Source organism: Lagopus muta, chromosome Z (genome assembly GCF_023343835.1).
Source record: "Lagopus muta isolate bLagMut1 chromosome Z, bLagMut1 primary, whole genome shotgun sequence".
In the NCBI taxonomy this organism is placed as follows: Eukaryota; Metazoa; Chordata; class Aves; order Galliformes; family Phasianidae; genus Lagopus; species Lagopus muta.
In genome coordinates this window covers 23,432,948-23,454,258 of record NC_064472.1, presented here as the reverse complement: position 1 = coordinate 23,454,258, position 21,311 = coordinate 23,432,948, and the positions used below count along the sequence as shown (strand labels likewise).

Genomic DNA, 21,311 nt, shown 5'->3' with positions numbered 1-21,311 from the left:
GAAACAGACACCATAAATTTGTGAGCAGAGCAAAATCTTCGTGGTCATTTCCAAGTCTATTACAACATTATGGACATGTTTGTAGGCAAGATGCCTTAATTAACAGGCTACTTGTGAGAGTCCATGAGAAAGATGAGAATGTGTAAAAAGGGATAACAAGTCTGCTATGGTCATCTTGAAACTCAGATGGGCCTGTGGGCTAACAAGGCCTTTGTAACATATACTTTTAACAGATTACTCTTTTTTTGAACTGTGATATATGGATCAATTATTTCTCCTCAATAAGGAAACTGCAAATGTCAAGAGCTCCTCCAACCTACACTGTGACAATGAATTACTAAAAAAATAATGGCTTTTGCTACTTTGCTAAGGAAAGACATTTGGTGACCTTTTGCTGTTTTATAGCAATAATGAGTTTCCTACAAAACTCTGAGTCTTTCTGTTACACTATTAAAATAAAAACATTTGAGTAATATCCTAGGCCACAGACACTGTAAACCCGTAATGTCATGCTCATGAGGCATACGTTTGTGCCACATACAAACTCACACAGTGAAGTTACCTGCCTTAGTCCACTTAGTTGAATTTGTGAAAAAAGTTTCAAACTAACCTGTTAACTCTTCTAATTTCAGTTTTCTCATGGCAATTTTTAATTTTATTTATTTATTTAAATAATTATAATAAAAGATCTATATGAGAATACCAAGCTCAGACTCCTTAGTTGTAAGCTGTATACACTTCTAAAATTAATTTCAACAATAGTAAGCATATTAAAATATTCTTGTTCTTGTTTCAAAGTACTCTTCACCTCCATTTTTACAACAGATTAAGATTGTATCTTAAAAAACATACAATTAAAATTTCAGATTTCCAGCTCAGAAATATGTAACATATATGTCAAGAGCAACAAAAATATAAAAAAATAATGCTATGTTCAAGTAGGGATTGGATATAATGAAGGATAAAAAAGCAGCAGTAACAAATTCCTGAATCCCAGCCGAGATATTGGCATTTCTACCAATTCTGAATTCTAGAAGTGTTCACCTGCATCTCAAAGGAAACATGGAATAAGTAGTTTCGAGACTCACCAAAAGTGCAATAGCCACATGCTTAGCGTAGAATACTACAATGATGGATGGTTTACGTTCAGATGAAGAAAAGTTAAGAGCCAAGGCAATGTACAACCAAAGGCCAAACTTCCCAAGCTACAGCTCCAAAAGAGGTACACCACAGAAACTGCATATGAACAGCAGACAAAGAGAAAACACTACTCATATCTGATCTGAATAGCACTGAGTTGACTGGAAGTATGGCCTCCTATCAGTAAATGAGGTTAGTTCTACCCAAAACTATCAGATCAGCATGAAAGCACCAAGCGAAGTTGTTGAACACCATGCACAGTTTCAGGGTCACGTGTTGGCAATTCCTGCTTTATGCAAACACACGAAGTCATTTGAATGTATGATTTACTTGTAATGAAAAGATGACAGATTCCAGATGGTCAGCATATGGACTGTTTAATTTTGCAGAGAGATGGAAATTCAGAGAAGCAGTGCATCTTTTCCCCATTCTGGATCACTTTCCCATTCCAGCTGTCACAATGTAAGCCCAGTCATCTGAAGATATTGGTTGCTTCTTCATCTCCTGATTCTCCAAGAATGATTTCTGGGTCTTAGCCTAGTAGAGATTTGGTAATACATTTCTCCAACTCAAAGCCCAAAGAGCATATGCATCCATGCATACCTACACCTGTTGTACACTTCTGTTGCTGAATAACTAACTCCATTACCAGAGATTGTTTTTCTTTTCTTTTCATAGTTCTAAGGAAGCTAGATCATCAGTAATAAATTTGGAGAAGAAGTCATTTCTGACCAGCAAAGTCTTAGGAATTATCTTTCACCTGCACATTATAAGTAATAAATTGGGCCTGAAGAAGTCTGGAATGTCTATTTCTTAATGAAGATTAATCATTTTGGTATATGTATAGATACAATATATAATGCTGTAGCCATTATAATGTAATTTTAATGCTGATGAAAGATACATCAGTCCCAGAAACAAAATGGTTTCTCTATTGTAATATATCATATATTCATTCTGCACAGAGTAGATTTAGCTCTTTATAAGCAACCATTTATTTTGGCAATTAATACTGCACTATATGAGGTAATGCCTTTCTTCAAACGTCAAGGAAAGCAATGTAAAGTTTTATTTGCATTGAGAAATTGAATCAAAGCTTAGAGGAAAGTCACAGAATGTTTTTACAAGTTTTCTGTCTTGGATGTTTGCCTCTATGAATAGGTATCTTCAAAATAAATTGTCTACAATTAGTAGCCTACAGTTTTATTATGCCTTTGATGTTCTACTTTATGGTTAGGTCTGGAATTTGAAAGGAAGGTAAAAGTTTTTTCAGCCTAAAACAGCCCCACCCAACAACACATTTCTTTTGAATACACCATTGTTACTTAAAGATTTAAATTATTTTTTGAAGAGAAATTGATTCTACATATGTAGCCCACAAGAGTTTGTAAAATCCATTGAATTCACTAATAAGTTAGCAATCAGATTAAAAAATAATACAGTATGTACTGACAGACTCTTATTAACAGCTCTGAAATAAAGAGTGCATTTTCTTTCACTATGTCATTTAGTTCTCATTCTCAAAATAAAACTGCTTTCTGTGGGATATAAGGTTTCAATACTGCTTCAAGACAGACCTACTAGCAATGATGGTGTGGTCAGGAGTATGTTTGGTTTAGCAGTTAGGGGAATTTAGATTTAAATCCAGTTGGTTTTTAATTCAGCTGAATCACCAGAACTTGATGAAATGCCGTAAGACCATCTAAAAGAAAGCAGATATTTCACAACGGAAGAGCTGACGTCACCCTTACAGCTGCCAAATCATCAACAACTTGGCTTTTTTTAAGAAAAAAGAAAGCCAACATTACAAAAATGTGGTAAAACAATTTTGTTTCTGACTTCCAACAAATGCAAATCAGATTTTGATTTATGCAACTTTTCAGTTACTTACATATTTTGAGATTTCTTAACCTATTTATTACAGAGAAAATGATACTGTTTGAACATAATTTTAGCTTTCTGGTTTTAATTTTCTTAATTTCCTACCGTAGTCGTAACAGAAAATGTGACTGTTTCAGACAGAAACCTGGAAGACTCTAAGTCTCTCATACCAATGTCCTGCCTTTACAGAATTGCAAACTCTCTAGTAAATTACCATGTGATTGAGGCTTTTTTTTTTTTTTTTTTTTTTAAATAGAATGAACTGGATGATGAAGGAGAAACAAAAATGATGGTTTTTAGCAAGGAGTGAAAAGACCAACTGCTCCAAACAGACAAGGTCCAACTCATATGCAGAGCTCAGCAGACTGGTTTAGCACAGCAAAACCCAACAAAAGGGTGCAGCCCTCAGAGTTTTCCCTGAGGCACTGGCACCAGGAACAGCCAGCTGGCACTAGAAGGACTGGCTCTAGCTCCTCACTTTCAATTGCACAGCTCTCCTCGCCCCACCTTCCTCTGGCAATCCATCAGGACCTTCAATGAGCCAGCTGGTTCAACCCAAGTGAAGAGGAAAACAATATTTCCCGCTCAAGGTATATGCAGGTTCAATCGTTCAGTGGAGGCACTTGATTAGTACTAGAACAGACACAAAACAAGCATCACCATGATGTGGCTGTGAATGGGGAAGAGCTCAAGTGAAGAATTTCTCCAAAAGAAACCTGCTGGATCACTTTTTCCCCATATTGTGAAATAGAAACCTCAAGGTTGATAGCTCTGAAGCTAAACAAGAACCAGTCTCATCTTTTCCAGGCAATTTATTTCTCTCCTTTCCTTTGTGCCAAAATGAGTGTTAGGTTAACTATCCAAAATGTATCCCAAGAAAAAAAAACAGCAATTAAAGTTTGAATCAACATCTGATATTCTTCATAGCCTGGCTATATGAGTAATATTGGTAACTCAAAAGAGAGGGCAACTTGATTTGATCTAGTGTCTACGTTCTGCAGCCATTCCTTCTGTCTGTCACTAACCACACAACCCGATCTGCTCCTAGTCATACAGTTACAAGGTACATTCATTCAGATGGCTGCTTTAGTGGAAATTTGCTCCTTTTCCACCCCACCCATGCCTCAGGTTGAAGGCTGGTCCAGCAGAAGACTCACCCTGTTGCCATGTGATTTCCAGATTCCCCTTGGGGGAAGAAGAAAGAAAAGGAGAAAAAGAAAGACAGGCTGGTCATTTTGTCAATATATCACCATACACTGGCCTCGCTACGAAGTCCTCAAAAACCCCATCCCCTATCAATACTACTTTCTGGGGATTTCGCTCCCAGTTTTTCACTCTGTTAAAACATCACAATTTTTGTGATCTGTAAACCAAATCAGTTCAGAGAGAACTGATTATTTTTAACCTGACCATTCCACTGGGCTCCCACAGGTAAGACATAGCCTGAGAGAAAATGCGCAGTCAAGAATAGGAACTTCTTTTCAACAATGATAAAGACAAATGAGAAATTACAGTTCAAAACACTGCAGTATGTTTTAGACCACTCCAAAGTTCTACATTTGAATTAAGAAGGTAACAACGTGAAACGTAAGGCCAGCCAGCATTGCTTTGTAAAATGAAACTGCAGATGAAATAGTTCACAGTGTTTTGCTTCTTATATTGCTTAGTATTAATAGGAGTGGAGTACAGTACTTTGACACAATACCATAGGGCTATCATATTTGCCTCTAGATACAAGTTCCAGAACACAGACAAGTAGTTGCTGATTAGAAGATTCACCAACCTGTTGCAGTAGCAATGGCTGATGCCCAGGTGCTAGGTAACAGTGCCCAGCCTAAGAACTTAAGAAGCTGTATGATCTTACCCCCCAAACAGAAAACTCACAGGTCAAAGTTAGTTCTAATAGACCACAGCAGCAAAGACTTAGTTACCTCTGTAATCAAATTAGTATATTCAGCCTTAAATTTAATATTGTTGAAAAGCCTGTTGTAACCATTAATACTAATTTGTCTTCTATGCAAATTCTTCCCTGAAAAAAAAGTCTGTCATTAAAAATCTGAATAGAGCAAAATTCAGTTTTCCTATTTCTGTCAAAAAATCTGTGAATTACATGGGACATACCATGTAATGGGATTCACTCAATCAAAAATATATACTATCAGTTTATTTAGAGATGAAAATAGATGCACTCATTAAACAACATATATATACTGTATGCACATACTGTATGCAAAAACACTCAAGAATTCAACGAACACACAATGAGCACCTGTAGAACAATAACTTAATTCCCTGTGTGTGCATAACTACAGCGATCAGAATTCTCTTGCTTATCCTCCACCTCCTGTAAGTTTTCTTTGATTATGTCTAATAGTATCTTGAATTTAGTTCCCGATTTACCCTTTTAAAATACCCTCCAAGCCCAAAGGTTTAGCTAAACTTAATCTTCTAGTCATTTTTTTTTTCTACTTCTACTATTATTACTAAAATAAATGAATAAATGTTAGCAAGATACAAATACTTCTACCAGGATCATGATTTAGGTGAAGTGATCTGAAGTGGACTTGAGCAAGGGCAAACACTACTGTCATAATAATTACACAGAAGGCAAGAAAGAAGAAAAAACAACCTGCATATATTTTAGCACTGCAGGAAAAAGATTACTTCAATCACCAAAAAGTTAGGACAAGAAAATACTGAACAGTTAAGGAAAGAACAAGACTTAATAATGACACGCGTTTTATCACCTCAATGATAAGAAGACTATGCATGGACATTTTAAAATGTTTTTTTAAAACAAGAAGAGTCATATTGCCAAAGCTATGAAAGAGCTACACATTCCAATCTTCGTATCTCCTTAATTTACCCCTAATACAAATGCCAGTAACATTATCATAGATCTTGATTCTAAACTTGTCATTCGACTATAAATAAAAACTCAGAAAGAATAAATTGGCTGAGTTAATTACATATTGTTGCTTCTAGTAACACAGACTTATACACCACAGCAAAATTTCACTATACTAGTGAAAAAATAAAACCACAAATACTGTGATTGGTCCTACAAAATACAGAACTATTTCAGCTTCCAGTTAAGAAACTAACTACATTCTAGCAGTTCAAGTACAAGGAAGGATTCTTGTCCCCAGCAGTAGACTACTAATTAATTTAACTTCTGTTGCAATAGAAATGGTATGTTAATAAAAAGAATGGTGATTTGAAAAAAAGTACAGTCTTATGTATGTTCTATCATGTATAATAGGGAAATATCCTGTCAAACCTTTCAGTAACACAATTACTTACAAGCAAATCTTTTAGGAAGGTATTGTAAAATCAGAATTAGGAAGAATGTAATATATTCGAATTTAGAGGCCACTGCCTGTTCTTGACCAAAAGTTTTATTAAGAGAGAAAGTGAAATGGGTGGCACAAAGCAGCTTGCTGAAGTTAAAGACCTTGCCTCAGAAGAGACAGGGAAAACATACACCAGGCATGTCCAATCTGCAGCTTACCCCCTGCACCACACTACAGAGATGAAGAATACACAGCCAAGCTTTCCATTTTAATAAAAAAGTTTGAGAACAGCTTTAAAGACTGAAACAAAACAAAACAAACCACCAACTTATGTTTGCAAAACTGCCTTCAGTTGATATAAATACATTATCTGCAAATTTTCAAATGGAATGTATAGAACTGCAGCTAGATATTCAACTCAAAAATCTGATTTTCTCTTTACCAAAGTTTCATAAGACTTCTATTACCAGAGAAAAATATCTTTGCTTCATAATCACACTTTACTCATATTTGTCGAAAATGAAGTACAGGAAGAGTAAAATTTCATCAACAATCTCTGATGAACACTTTGAGAGCTAAAAAAGAATTGTAACTGCTGCCATCGAACCAGAGTGATTCACTTGTTTCACAAAAACAAGGCCAAATATCCCACTGGTCTTATGTTTATTATTGCTCTCTTTTTAAATATTTTAAGAAAAATACTAAAAATTAATTTCTTATGTTACTTATATATTAATAGCACTGTATATTTTATGAGAGCTGCTCTGAAATTACTTCCTCCTATGTTAATATGTTGGCCCATGACGTCACAGGCAGATGTTGATACGGCAGTAGAGGTTGAACCTTCCCAGAATACTCCATTATGTTTTGTTGCCATGTGATGGATGGCAGAAGGGCAGTCTAACAAAAAGGTTTCTAACATGGAAGCACATATGAAGCAAAGGTTTGTACTGAATTCCTCCATGCACAAAAATGGCATCCACTGATATTCATCAATGCTTGCTGAATGTTTATGGAGACTCAACAGTGGATGTGAGCAACACTGAGTCATGAGCACTGGTGCAGATTTTTATGGTGCAGCATGCAGGCTCCTGTTCATCGCTGATGAAAATGCATAGCTAATAGTGGTAACTACATTGAAATAAAGTGTTTTGCAGGTGAGAATTTGCTCTATCAAACAGCTTTATTGTGCTCTTCATATAAGTTCTGTTTTCCATGGAAATAAAGAGGAGGCATTACTTTCAGAGCAAGTCATATATATGCAGGCAAAGACAATTCCTCTTTACTCAGTGAGGCCCAGGGAAGTCAAAAGATAGGACATCCACGCCATACAGAGTGCATAAGGACTTGCAGGTGAAGATTTGCATTTTGTTTCTCATTACTCCACTTTTTAAATGGCATATTAAAATATTATGGATTTACGGGTACATACCCCTCCCTCCGTTCATGATAGTTGAAAGTCACATCTCAGTCAGAATGAAGCACAATTTACTAAGCCTTCTGCACAACTGCCTTGTTCTCTGCACACATTTCACACAGCAAATACAGACATAAAGATACGCCTGATGTTGTGTAAAGAATCAACAGAGTATGGCTTCATGGAAACAATCTGCAGGAGTATTTCCTGAGCTTAGGCTTCTGAAAACTTCCTCTTCTCATTCCCTTTATATTTAAACCAGGAAGCTGGCTATTTAAACACCTCAGCTGTGCTCAATAACAGCAGCTCCCACATGGAAATGATGGTCTCTGAAGTATACCTCAAAACACATCATGGCATAGCATTTTACAGGAATGCTACAACTGACTGAGGATTCTTTGAAGGGAAATTGGAGTAACTACGCCTTAATTTCATCAGTATGTAGGAATTATCTACAGGCAGTATTGTATAGCCAACATTAGATGTGCACAATGTTTCTCCATCTCACAAAAGCATCACAGAACCAGATGTGCATTGCAGGCCACCTTGCCACTTTCCTTCCTGTTAACACAGCAAAACTTGTATCTCTCATGCAAGTAACAGATCACAGGTCCCACTGGACTACTATTCCTATGCCTGGATTTATTTCTTCACTTAATGAAATACAGAAATGCTATAAAAACCCTGGGAAGGACTTGTTCCAATGTTCTGTTTGAAAAAATCTCTGCTTGAAAAGTCTGTAGTCCTTAGTAAACCAATAGTGTTAAATCATAAAACAGACAGTGTCCAAAGAGCTATGGAACTGGCAAAGCTAAGTTCCAATTTATGCGACTATAGCATTAAATATTCAACTCATGTGATCATGGAACAAAAGCAATCACAAAACTTGGAACTTCTAAGCTTCTCACGAACTTGGGTTTTCCATTTGCAAGGTCAATGATACGATCACATTAAATGTGATCAACACATCAAGCTATGTCTGGCTGAGCATTTCAATGGGAACTACCTGCCAGTCTGGAGCACTGAAGACAGGATTTGGTGGTTTGTTTTGGCTGTCTGCCTTGCTGTGCACCTCAGGCACATGGCTGCTCCTGAACAACTCCATGTCACAAAGTACTGCATTCATTACTCAGCAGTGTTTCAGAGCTCTGCAAAACGGGAAGTGTGCATTGGTCATGGTTCAGTAAGGATTTACCTCAGGTCTGATGTTTCTGTATTTTAAAACTAAATGCTTTATTGAAAAGCAAATGGCAAACTACATTGTATTGTTTCACCTAGAAGGAAATACTTTACTTAAGGAAGACCAGGAATAGTGTGAAGATAATCTGTATGTTTTATGAGTCTATACCAGTGGCATACTCACATGGGTAATCATCCACAAACATGGGATCTATATTATGAAGCAGTTCCACTCTGGGAGAAGGTCTTCCTTCACTAGAAGAGAAAGAAAATATTAACTTCCACCCACAGCTCATGAGGATTCTGCACATTTTATTTCAGTTCTCTTCATCATCCTAATACAGAATTAACTCATACTGTTAAAACTAATGTGAATGTTCTCTTCCAGCCCAGTAACAGTAGCTTTTGCCCCATCTATCTTCCTTGACTTCAATGGCACATACTGGCTTTATTGTCAAGATTAAAAAGTATAAAACTAGCCTTACCATAGAAGGATTTTCACTATTACCAACTTTAAAAATCAAGTTTAGCAGCATAAACTGGTAACCTAGACTTGCTCTGTTCCTGTGTACCTGAACAGGAATCATCACCCTAGAGTGCTGAAAGCATTTTGGTTGTCTGCTTCAACAAAAAACACCAGAGGCATTGGCTAAGCCTTAAAAAAATTCAACCTCTTTCTTTTGTAGAGAGATCACAAATATTATTTAGGTCCTCTGAACCTTCCCCTGCAATAAACAAACAAACAAACAAACAAACAAACAAATAATCTGTCTTTCTCCAGCTCTTGGCTCCATAGTATGAAATTGTAAGTTGTCAAGAAACTCTCTGAATTACAGAAAACCCAGTCCTGAAAGAAACTCAGTAAATGAAATGCACTCCTTATAAAGGGCAACATGGCATAGAAATTAATAATTATGAAGAACCTTATCTACATCATTATAAAACATTATCGTATTATCAGACTGAGAATATAAACAAGTTTTTAGAAACTTCCAAATAACTGAAACTGTTCTCCTTTATTGTAAATCTCAAAATAGTGGATGTAGGCCACTAAAGCTTGACATTAAAAATAAAAACGGGGGTAATAAATTTAGTGGAAATCTAGTAGAAGCAAAAAATGGCTGTTACTTTAACATATATTTCTGTGAGAAGTACTTTATAATTGAATAATATTTACACAACTTAAACCTTTCAATATCAAGTAATTATAATTAATATTGTTCCATTTCAGTCCTAAAATCCATTCTGGATTTTAGAGTGCTGGATGCTACACATTTTGAGTAAAAAAAAAAACAACAAAAAAACAAGAGGACTAGATGAAAGACTAAGTTATTCAGATAATACAACAACCTTGCAATTAATACAGAGGAAGTACAATAATTAATCTATAGGCTAACTGTTGGTCACATACTGAGTGACCTGGAAGTCATTACTAAGTGTCTGTCTATACACAACAAAATTTGATCTTAGATTTAAGAGAACTTTATTGCCTCTGGATGATCCATTTACAGCTGTTGTCAACTGTGCCTTTTCCCAGAAGTTATTAACAACTGTGAGCCAATTAGTGCAAGTTAAATTAAGATGTGAATTTAGAGTTTGTAAGTGATTTTATAGAAGCTGCTTGGGAGATATTGTCGTTTTCATATGTGAATCTTTAGTATTCTTTCAAAAATGGAGGTTTATAACCACTATAACAGAACATCAGGAAGGAGTAAATAACATCCTTGTGAAAATAAGTGCAGAACTCGAAATCACAGCAGACTTCCCTTTCCCTTTGGCTAAACTCATCTCTTTCCAATTTGCAGAGGTCTTCCCTCCAGATGCCCTGCATTAGAAATATACACAGCTAAATAAGAAAGCTGTAAGATTCTCTATGATATTTTTATTTTATAATTTAGCAAGTTTCATTGTAACCACATCTTCAAATTCTCTTCTTTCAGAATATTTATTTTTAGAGTATAGTCTTTATTTATAGAGTATAATACTTTGCTTCCTCACCCTAAAAATAAGGAAGATTTCCCTTTGTCTGGAAGTTATTCTGTCATGTCAACTAAGAATTTAATTAAGTAGTTAAAAGACATTTTTTCCAAAAATAAAAAAATAGTCTAAGAACATCTGGTTTGAAACATATTCAAACTTCAAAGTTAGCAGAAGAATTAGCAAATTTATACTAAGAATATCAGTCTATCTTCTCCTTTTTAAAAACATATAGAGGATGTATTGCTCTCTATTGAGTTTTAACAAATATCAACATGTGATCATTCACTTTAATTGCCATAAAATAGGCAGAAGGTGTCCTTGGGAGAAAATCAAGATTTTTCAGAGTAAATATGTTTATCTTTCATGAAAACATCCTGCATATCACTCAGCAAAAGTATTTGCATTATCTTGCACTTCTCTGGGTCATATCTGTGTATGCTTTTCTGACATAATTTTATTCCACTTGTTTTGGAAATAAACATTACTCTCAGCTTTCAACTGCTCTGTTTGTATTTGTATTATTTATACCACAAATAGCTGTGAATTAGCTTTTTCCAAACACTTCCTCAAGTTAATGTCACTATTTAATATGAAATAATTTAAGTTGATCTTGCTTCCTATTTCACCCAATCAAATCCGATCTATCTAACGTCACAAAAATAGAAAACTGCAACATGCCAGGCAAAAGTATCAGAATAAAACCTGAAAAACTGCTAAGAAGCTTTGGAGAAATGGTAGTCATTCTAACCATATTTCATTTAGAATCTCTTAGTGCCTACCATAATGCTGCATGTACTTTACTACAGTCCTACAATCAGCACTATAGTTCTCCCCTTTTTTTTTTTTTTTTGTTAATGTAAAACAAAATCCTTCTGAGCACAGACATATTAGATATTCAGTATTGAAACACAAAATATAGCAAAACAATGCATCAACCAGGACAGACTTCTACATGACTATTTTGCCTCACATCTCTGTTTCAATAAATTAGAAAGCATGTGGAAAACAGATGTTTCTTAGAAATGCAACTGTCTTTTGAGAAACATGCTGTACAGTTCAGATTACTTGATTAGTTGTATTTTAGCACTGCTTTCCATTAAATGTTTTTGTTATGTTTTTGTTTTGTTATTATTAAATGGTTTTGTTATCAATTAATATTTTTGTAAAACAGTAAACGATATTTCTACTGGATTTTAGATATAATTTCTAGTACGTACATGGTATATGTACATTTTAAAGGTTCCAGATACAGTGCAGTATTACTTAACATTGTTAAGTAGTTTGCTTGTTAAGGTACAAGATAAGTGGAATCTGCCGTGATTTATGCAGAATGTCTATGGCCTGTGTTAATGACACCCAGTTTAGAATGTGAACAAGATCCCAACATGCAGGTCAATTTGACAGGATGTAGTTATCTGGAGATAAAGAACAGTAAAGACTTCTAATGCCTTAACAGAGGCAGAACAGGAAAAATAGCACCAGTAAGGGTACAAAAAGGCATAACAAAAAACAGTGCGTGGTCACCAGTCTAACAAGAACACAGATGTGTCCCTTGAACTCTGCACCTCCACAGCTGTGGCTGGGCAAAAGTGTTGTGGAGCTCAGCCTCAGAACTGGACTGTATCAGAACACCTGCCCTGATGCCCGGACGTGGGGCAGACTTCTTAAGATACCCACCTTTTGGCAACTGTGTGTCAGACTGACTGTGTGGGTGAAACCTGTTTTACTTCAGTTTCTGTTTAAACAAAACTACATTTTACTGCCATTAGATATCCCATTGGTACAGTGCTGCAATGCTATTTCCTACAGTAGATGATTTGGAAAGAGCAAATAAGGTTTGAGCTCAAAGGCTCTGTCCAACAGCTTCTAAGTAGCATAAAAATTTTAATTTAAGAAAATAAGTTTGAACAAGGAGAATGAAAATATTATATTTCTACTTTCACTCATTGTATGAAGGGAACTGTAACTTGGAACTCAACTATAACTTGGTAAAAAGCAATGCAAAAAAAGAATATATATGTCCACAAGAACCATGTGCTTATGAACTTTAGTTTTTCATGTCCCATTTGTTTCCAATCATTAACTTTTCTTCTGGTTCTTCAATCAAAATTCAGCAGAGGAAGTGTAAAATGAACAGCTGTGGACACGTGTGGTTTTCAGCTCTATTTACCACAAGAATTTAATATTAATCAATGTCATATTAATACAATTCCTAATTTGGACAACCGATCATCCAAAAATAATTTGTTTTAGGATTTCAGAATTTATATTTATTCACTATATTTTTATATCATTATCTAAGTAAATACGCCATATATTGTTGAATAATTGTTTTCATAATTGTATTTACTCTTAAGTATCATATTAAGAAAAGGCCCTTTAAAAAACTATCAATTAACCATAGACAAAGATCAAACAGATTTGGGAATGGATCTAATACTGTTGTGACTTGTGAGATTATCTGTGTTGTTTCATGCAACCCCTTGAAAGGATGCTAAATCAATATTCCAAATTTAAAAACTTTTCCCCTTTGATTACGCATTAAATAGTAGATTTGGTACAAAGTTCAACAAAAGAATCCTCAAAGAAAACAAAAACTCACAGAAGCATATGCAGCTACTTGCATCAAGCAAGAAAAAAATACAGATGTAAAATGGTGATAGGTTATTAATTTTCCATTTTTCAAAGGAGGCAGAATCTTAGCAAATTTCACTCATTAAGAGCTACCTCATCCTAGAAAAGCAACAAATTTGAACTTTCCATCAGATGTCATCAAAAGGGCATTATTCCTGCATTGTTTACCATCCAATTGTCAAGCGACCTTTTGAGTTATGATCATGAAATTTAATATACTCATTTCTCCTGATTATATGGGAAAATCATGTGAAATTGACATTTATGCTGCAAGTCAGACAGACAGCAGCCTGGCAATTCACAAAAAGAATAATTTTTTCTCTCCTCTGGACAAAGGCCCTCCATCTGTCACAACTGCAAGCATATGATGTCAACTATTCCTTGGCAGTGGTAGTAAACATAACATTCAGTAAGAGATGAGATTGAAGTGATGCAGGGGATGCACAGTTGTACCTGTTATTCCTCACATAATTTTAATACTGAAGTAAACTGATCTAAGAAGATCAGTCCATAACAGGGAATGCTTGTTTGAAAGGGAATCCAGAGTAGATAGGAATCCTGCTGCTGTTGGAAGAAAGGTCAGCCTATCATTTAGCAGTACCCCGGGATCTTACTGAAGCTGTTTTTCTCACATTAATGTCAGCAGGTGAAACATTTAGCTGTGTCTGGCTCAACAAAAGTTTCAATTTCTTGAGGAATTTAATGGCCCCATGTCCTCAGGTACACACATGCTTATCTTCTTCCACTTGGAAGAGAGCTATGCAGTGTACCTTTGCACAAGACCACGAGCTGTCTGAAAAATCCATTTGGGATAGAACACTACCATGGAGTCCACACCAGTGGAGATAACCCACTGTTTCACAGGTATTATGGTGGCATAATCAGCCCAAAAAGATGGAAGTCAGAAGGCATCAAATCTGAAATACACAGCGGGTGTCATAGGACAGTCCAGGCAGGATTAGCAATGTGCTCCACGTTCTTCAAAGTGCTATGGGGCCTAACATTACTGTGTTGCAAGAGAAAGGCTGTCTTTTTCTCTGACATAACTCAGGAAGTTTGAGCGTTTAGCTTAGTCAGTATAGCGGGCTAGTGGTCAGCATTGATGGTTTGTCCAGATTTCTGGAGATTCAGAAGGATGACTTTTCCTATCCCAAAAGCCAGTGCACATCACCTTGCCTGCTGAAGGCTCAGACTTGAACTTTTTCCTTGATGATTTCCTTGATGGAATTCACATGTCGCCACTCCATGAACTGCTGCTCTAGCTAGTTGTGGTGACAGCATGTCTTGTCACCACAGCATGCAACCCAGGAAAAATGTCACCTTCATCCTTGTATTGGTTGATAATTATGACAAACTTGCATATGATGTTCCTTCTGTTCTTGCGAGTGCATTTGTAAGACCTATCTGGTGCCAATTTTGAGATACTCCAATGTTTCCACCACCATTTCCAATGCACTGAAGCCAATATTCATCTCCATATACAGCTCACTGGTTGCAATCTGCTGATTCATATGGATGAGCTGATTGAGACACTCTTCATTTTGTGCTGTGACAGCTGTGAACAGCTGTCCAGAACATGGTTTGTCATTCGTCTCAGTGTTACCACTGCTGAAACACACCACCCACCACCTCACTGCTCACTTCCGCTGTCTGAATGTCAGTGGGTGCCATTTTTTCTGCATGAAGTAATTCAGTGACACACCTTCGATTCATATACATTTTCATGTCAGATGGCATTTTTCCAGGATGTTCTGGAAACATCTGTCATCTGTCACACAGCAGCGAAATCCGCTATAGGCTCCAGAGAAGCCATTCTCCCCAGCTACATTGTAAAGCACATTTTTTATGTCTAACCTGTCCAGATTGGCCCAAGGGCTACTGCATGAACTCTCTCTTGTTTAATTTGTTCAAAGGCTGCTGTTGCTCAGGACCTCACGTGACAGTTTTCTTCCAGGTCACTTGATAGAGAGGATTTATTATCAGATTGTAATCCAGAATATACATTTTCCAGAAACCCACAACACCTAAGAAAGCTTGTGTTTCCTATTTGCTAGTTGGTGGAGACATAGCAGCTATTATATTGACCACATCTATGGGGATCTGACAATGTCCATCTTCCCATTTTAGTCCTAAAGACCAGATCTCCTGTGCAGGTCCCTTGACCTTACTTTGCTTTTTGGCAAAACTGGCTTTCAGAAGGGCTGAGAGTAAATTCTCTAAAAAACTTCCTCTGCTGTGTTGTCCCACACAATGATGTTATCAATGTACTACAAGTGTTCGGATCTTCCCCGTTCCAGTGCAGTCTGGATCAGCCCATGGAAAATGGCAGGTTCTAAGAGCACTTTCCAAGTGAAAGCAAACTGGGGTGTAGCTGACCCTCTGTTGCTGAAACAACTGAGAAAAACACACTGGTGATATCAACTGTGGCATACTACTTTGCTGTCTTTGATTCCAGTGTGTACTGAAATTCTAGTATGTCTGGCACAGCAGCACTCAACAGTCGTATAACTTCATTCAGGCCAAGACAGTCCACTGTTCACCTCCACACTCCATTGGACTTCCAAACTGGCCATATGAGACTATCATTATATACTCTTACTGGAAACTGGAGCAGCCATTTACCTAAAGACCTGCCTTTAACATACCTGTGCCTCTAGGGTCAAAGTACATTTTCCATCCCATTTCCTCACATCCTCTCCATAGTCATGCAAGTAAGAACACAGGAAGAGCACATGGTGTGTTCCCACTATGTCCCCTCTTAAGCAGAAGAGCACTTACTCCTAATAGTTGAGATGTTGGTCTATATGGGTGGGGGAGAAAACTCTTTTTCTCTCATTAAGCTGCTGAATCAGTTTCTCCATAGCAGAGGTTCGGGCCCATAAGGAAGAAGAGACTTTCTTCATATTAATGGAGTTGGCCAGCAAATTTATCCACCATTTTTCCCTCTCAATCTTTCCAACTTAATACTGCCAGAGAGTTAACACATACTACTGTAACATGGATCATATATGCCCTTGACTTCATTTGGATCTTTGAATAACTAATCATAGCCCAGGTCAAGATAAATTGTCTTGAGGATGGCCGATTCCCGCAAGTACTAGATGCATCTTCTCCATGGTGATTCACCTGTGGGGATTACATACATCTTCCTTGAAGAGAAACTTTTCCTTCACACACAACAAGGGTTGCCTTCAGAGGGTGAGGGGTTGCCCTCTCTTTTCCAATTACTTTGCCAACACACCTTTCCTTAAAGTGGGATCCCAGATGCTTGACTCCTCTGGTTGATTTTCTGGTTCAAAAGCAGGGCCTGACAAAAGGCTGGATCAAATCCAGAGGCATTTTCTTCCTCTTGAGAGTGCTGAATAGTGTTGACTACTGCTTGATAGGCACAGGATATAATCCAGCATAGTGAAGAGAACTGTAATCTCTGGCATTATCAGAATCAGGGCATGCCTTTTTAAAATGTATTAGATTTTTAGTGTTTCACACATGTTCAGGGATGATATCTGAAACCAACAGAGACAATTGTGACAGATACCTGACTATATCCTCCCACACACTCTGCCACCCGTAAGAATCTTGCCTCAGGGCAGATCTTAGGTTGATATTTTTAGGTAATAATTTAACCTTAGACAAAACTGAATACATAGTAATAAGATCTTCCCAGCTTGAATATGTCAAGAATGTTCAGAATTAAAAAAAAGATGTTTTAAGTCATTCTGCAGTGAAAAGTGTACTTGTTAACAGTTTCCACAGTTAGATTCCTGAAATGCAAAAATGATGGCAGTTCTGAGTACAAATACCAGATTAAGTTTATAGTTCATGTAATTTGTATATACTATACACAAATCAGCAAAAAGATTAACAAACTTAAGCCAGACCCCAGGGACAATAAACAATTAGAAAAGAATTAAGAAAAACAACCTTGAAAGCAAATAAAGAAATATTATGAATAAATAAATCAACATTGTGACCAGCAGCTATCAATCTAATATAATGGTTATAAAAAATTCATGTGTTATCTCAACCTTTTGAGCCCCATGTTGGGTGCCAAAAGGACTTTTGTGATTTAACCCAGCAGACAACTCAGCCATCCAATCACCCCCACCCTACTTTAGAGGGACAGGGAGAGAATATGAAAAAGGTAAAGCTTGTGGGTTGAGATAAATACAGTTTAATAGGAAAGAAAAAGAAGGGAAAGAAACGTTTCAGATAAAAATGTACAAACAAGTGATGCACAGCGCAATTGCTTACCAGCTCCTAACTGATGCTCAGCTAGTCACCAAGAAGTGGCAGCACCCAAAGCCAACACCATCATTTTTATTACTCAGTTTATGGAATGAAATAGCCTTCTGGTTAGTTTAAATCAGTTTCCTGGTCCCCTCCCTGCTCCTTATGTGTCTCCAACCTCCTCTCTGGCAAGGCAGTGTGAGAAGCTGAGAATTCCTTGATGTAGTTTAATCACTTGTTACACAACAACTCAAACACTGTTGTGTTATCAACAGTGTTCTTTTCCTAAACTCAAAATACAGTATCATACTAATCACTGTGAAGAAAATAATCTGTTTTTCAGCCAAAACCAGGACAGGGCTCTAGAGTCCATTTCAGTAGGATAGAAGAGAACATTATAATACAAGAATACCTTTGAAAGATGAAGGACTAACTGAATCTAAGTTTTAGCTGAAAATACCACTAGAGACATCACCAGAGTTCCTTTTGATAGTTTGTTCCAGTGATTAATCACCTTTATCAGTTAATGCCTTTTCCATTTATTCTTTTACATTCAACTTATTCTGCTGAGCCCAGTGCACCAATAACAAGCACATATTCAGATGTACCCAGTGCCTCAAGTCCAATATCCAATATTTGTGATACCATTTTTATTATGATTCTCTTGAGGAAAAATGTATGGGACTTCACTCATTTTTCTTTTAATGCACAGAAGACTTCATTATCTGAAGTAATGGTGTCTAGGATGTCCCATTTAATACACACAGCATGAGAAGTACACAGAATCAGTGAGAGACCAGTAAAATTTATTAGGTATTCACGGTCTCAGTGCCAATCCAGCTGGAGCTAAGCTGCCTTCTCTACAGTCATGTAAGCACTGCACTTGCTTAAATTAGATTCAACATCACAAACTCAGGAACTAAGTCAGGTTTATCATTGCATCCAACCTCGCAGGCTTTCTGAGACACTGCACAGTGTAATAGAGACTCATCCAAATTCACGTTCAATTAGTTTAATGTATGATTAGATTTCCCACATGTCCAATTCCAGAAGCATACTGCAGAGATGTCCAGCTTGGCTCTGTAGAGGCAGAGCTGGGTCCATGTAATTTACTAACTTGTACTCCACATTGTACAAATCTACTTCTGTAAGATAGAAAGTTCTTAAAAAGCATACTATGTTTGTGCAGCATTGTGCATGCACTGATAAATTCAGCACACCTAAGTTAACACATTACAAAGGCCTTACATCTGAGCAAAAGGATTAACCTGCAACTTCGATAATTTTCTCATGAGCGAGCACCTGTACCTTCCTTTCAACTAGGGAAACAAGTAACATTTTTTATTGGATTCAGCTCTGTTCTCAAGGTTGGATAAATTCTTCCCATACCAGAATTCTGACTCAGTGATTTGTCATGCAGGTTACCTGATGGTTTTCCAAACATCAAAGCCATCCAAAGGCTTTGTGCCATTGGTATGTCCTCCAGCAAGGTGCACCAGTGTTGGCAGCCAGTCAGAGATATGGATAAGTTCATGACTTTCTACCCCTTTTTGCTTCAGTAAAGGACTTGCAACGAAGCCTACTCCTCTAACTCCTCCTTCCCAGAGGGTCCATTTTCTTCCTCTAAGTGGCCAGTTATTTCCACCTGCCATAGTCTGCCCTCCATTATCTGAAAAAAAGTAATTAAACAGAATCAGTTGTAAGAAAGGAACAGAACAATCCTCCCTACAATAGCTATCCATCCATTTGAAATATATATATATATATATATATATATATATTTTACAATCTAGGCATGACATGGAAGTTCATAGAATGCACTGAATATATTCAGAGCATATTAAAAGCTGAATTAATTATTGCAGAAGTCTTAGAAATTACTACAATATAAAGTTCTTACTGGGCACAAATAATACCATATTGCAAGGTGATGATTTAGAAAGTAATGTTTAAATACATCCTATGACATTAGACAGCTAAAGTTTCTGGGGTCGAGGACTTAATTTTAATTCCAATTATATTCAAGGCCACAGGAAGAGCTGCTTTCAAAAACATCACTAGTACTTAGACTACACTATCATTCCATTTTCCAAAGGAGTTGTATTTTAAATAGAAAACTGTTATTCCAGTGACAGGACACCATACTCCTCATTCACAAATATTTTCTTCAGTTTTTTGTCAGCTGCCAAAGTGGCTGATTTGTTATATCAAACAAAACAAATGGCTTCTCAGTCAAAAGCAAAAAGCTTGAATTGAAACTACTTGAAGTAGATGTACAGCTTGGAAATATGCTCAATCAATTCTGGTTGGTAAGACTATGCAAAATGGTTACAGAAAAAGCTGAACTTTTGATTACAGTAACACAGAAATACCTGCACAAATCAAGGATAGCTCATAGAACTTTTTAACCAGTTTTCTACATTAAGAAAAAAGACTTGGATTTCTAAAATTGGCAGAATTAATGATTTGAGGTGACTGTAGTTACTATTTTATATTTTTTTCTTGCTTATACCTGTTTTAACGATTTCAGAACAGTAACTGATGATAATCTTTTTAAGCATGACTTTTCTGTATTTTAGTATGCTTAAAATTACTTTCAAAGCAGTCACTGGACTAATCTTCATTAAAGATTGTCAAGTTTCTGTTTTAAGTACTTCCCAAGTAAAATACTGAAATTTGAGGTAAGAAACAGGAAATTAATGTTCAATCCACTACAGAAGGACTCTACTGTAACTGCCAAATGATCTCCCTTCAGTTTCGCTAATTAAGGAGCGGTGTAAAACACTACCACGAATATTTTTCTACTGAAAGACTCTTTTTGTTCTACTAAGGTATAATGTAGTATAGGATTTTCAAAGATGGAAGCCTTAACTAAACACTTGAAAAAAACATGATCTGAAAAGTACAAAGTGTTCTGTGGACTAATTAGCTTCCAGGAAGTCTGCATGAATTAGAAAAAAATAATAAAATCAAGAGCTTCACCATTTTCAGTACAAAAATACAGGCAATCAAATACTAGTTACCAATATTTCTCACACAAAGATCTTGAGTATGGAGACCTAAGAATTCACACAGCTGTTGGAGAAAAAAAATAAAAAGACATTGGTTCTACAGTTCCTCCTGAATACAGTGTGAACAGGAATTCTGTCAGGAATAATGATGGGACAGAGTTCTCAGTAGCTTTGGAGAATTATAGCATAGATGAGATGCCTTTCACTGTTAGTTAAGATTTGATTTTACAATTTGTCCTCACTATGTTTTTTCTTCATATGACAAGCTACTATATATTGTATATATACAATATATATATATATTTTTTTTTTTTTTCCTGAGACTTTACTATCTGTAGTTTAGTTAATACACTCAACACTGTTCCAGATTCATTATGCAATAAACTCACTGAGACAAGGCCTCTATCCAACATAAACCTACAAGTAAGGACTTGTGTGCAATGCCATATGTAGTATATGATTAAAAGAAATGGAAGGAGGGAAACAATATTTTCTTGTTTTGCTAACTTACCTGATATGTAAATGAAAAAACCCAACATAGGGAAC

General features: G+C 36.4%; 1 protein-coding gene across 2 annotated transcripts in view; it reads right to left on the bottom strand.

Annotated features, from left to right (window-relative positions):
- ARSB (arylsulfatase B) overlaps positions 1-21,311 on the bottom strand; it is a 68,394-nt gene that overhangs the window by 16,080 nt on the left and 31,003 nt on the right. The window contains exons 5-7 of one of the 2 annotated variants that reach the window (XM_048932402.1): positions 19,180-19,423; positions 9,095-9,165; positions 8,625-8,879 (exon numbers count right to left, since the gene is read on the bottom strand). In XM_048932402.1, coding sequence (XP_048788359.1) covers positions 8,878-8,879; positions 9,095-9,165; positions 19,180-19,423 — 317 coding nt within the window. In that variant the 3' untranslated portion in view covers positions 8,625-8,877. Of the gene's footprint in view, positions 1-8,624; positions 8,880-9,094; positions 9,166-19,179; positions 19,424-21,311 lie in introns of those variants that run through there. The other variant, XM_048932401.1, reaches the window with a different exon arrangement.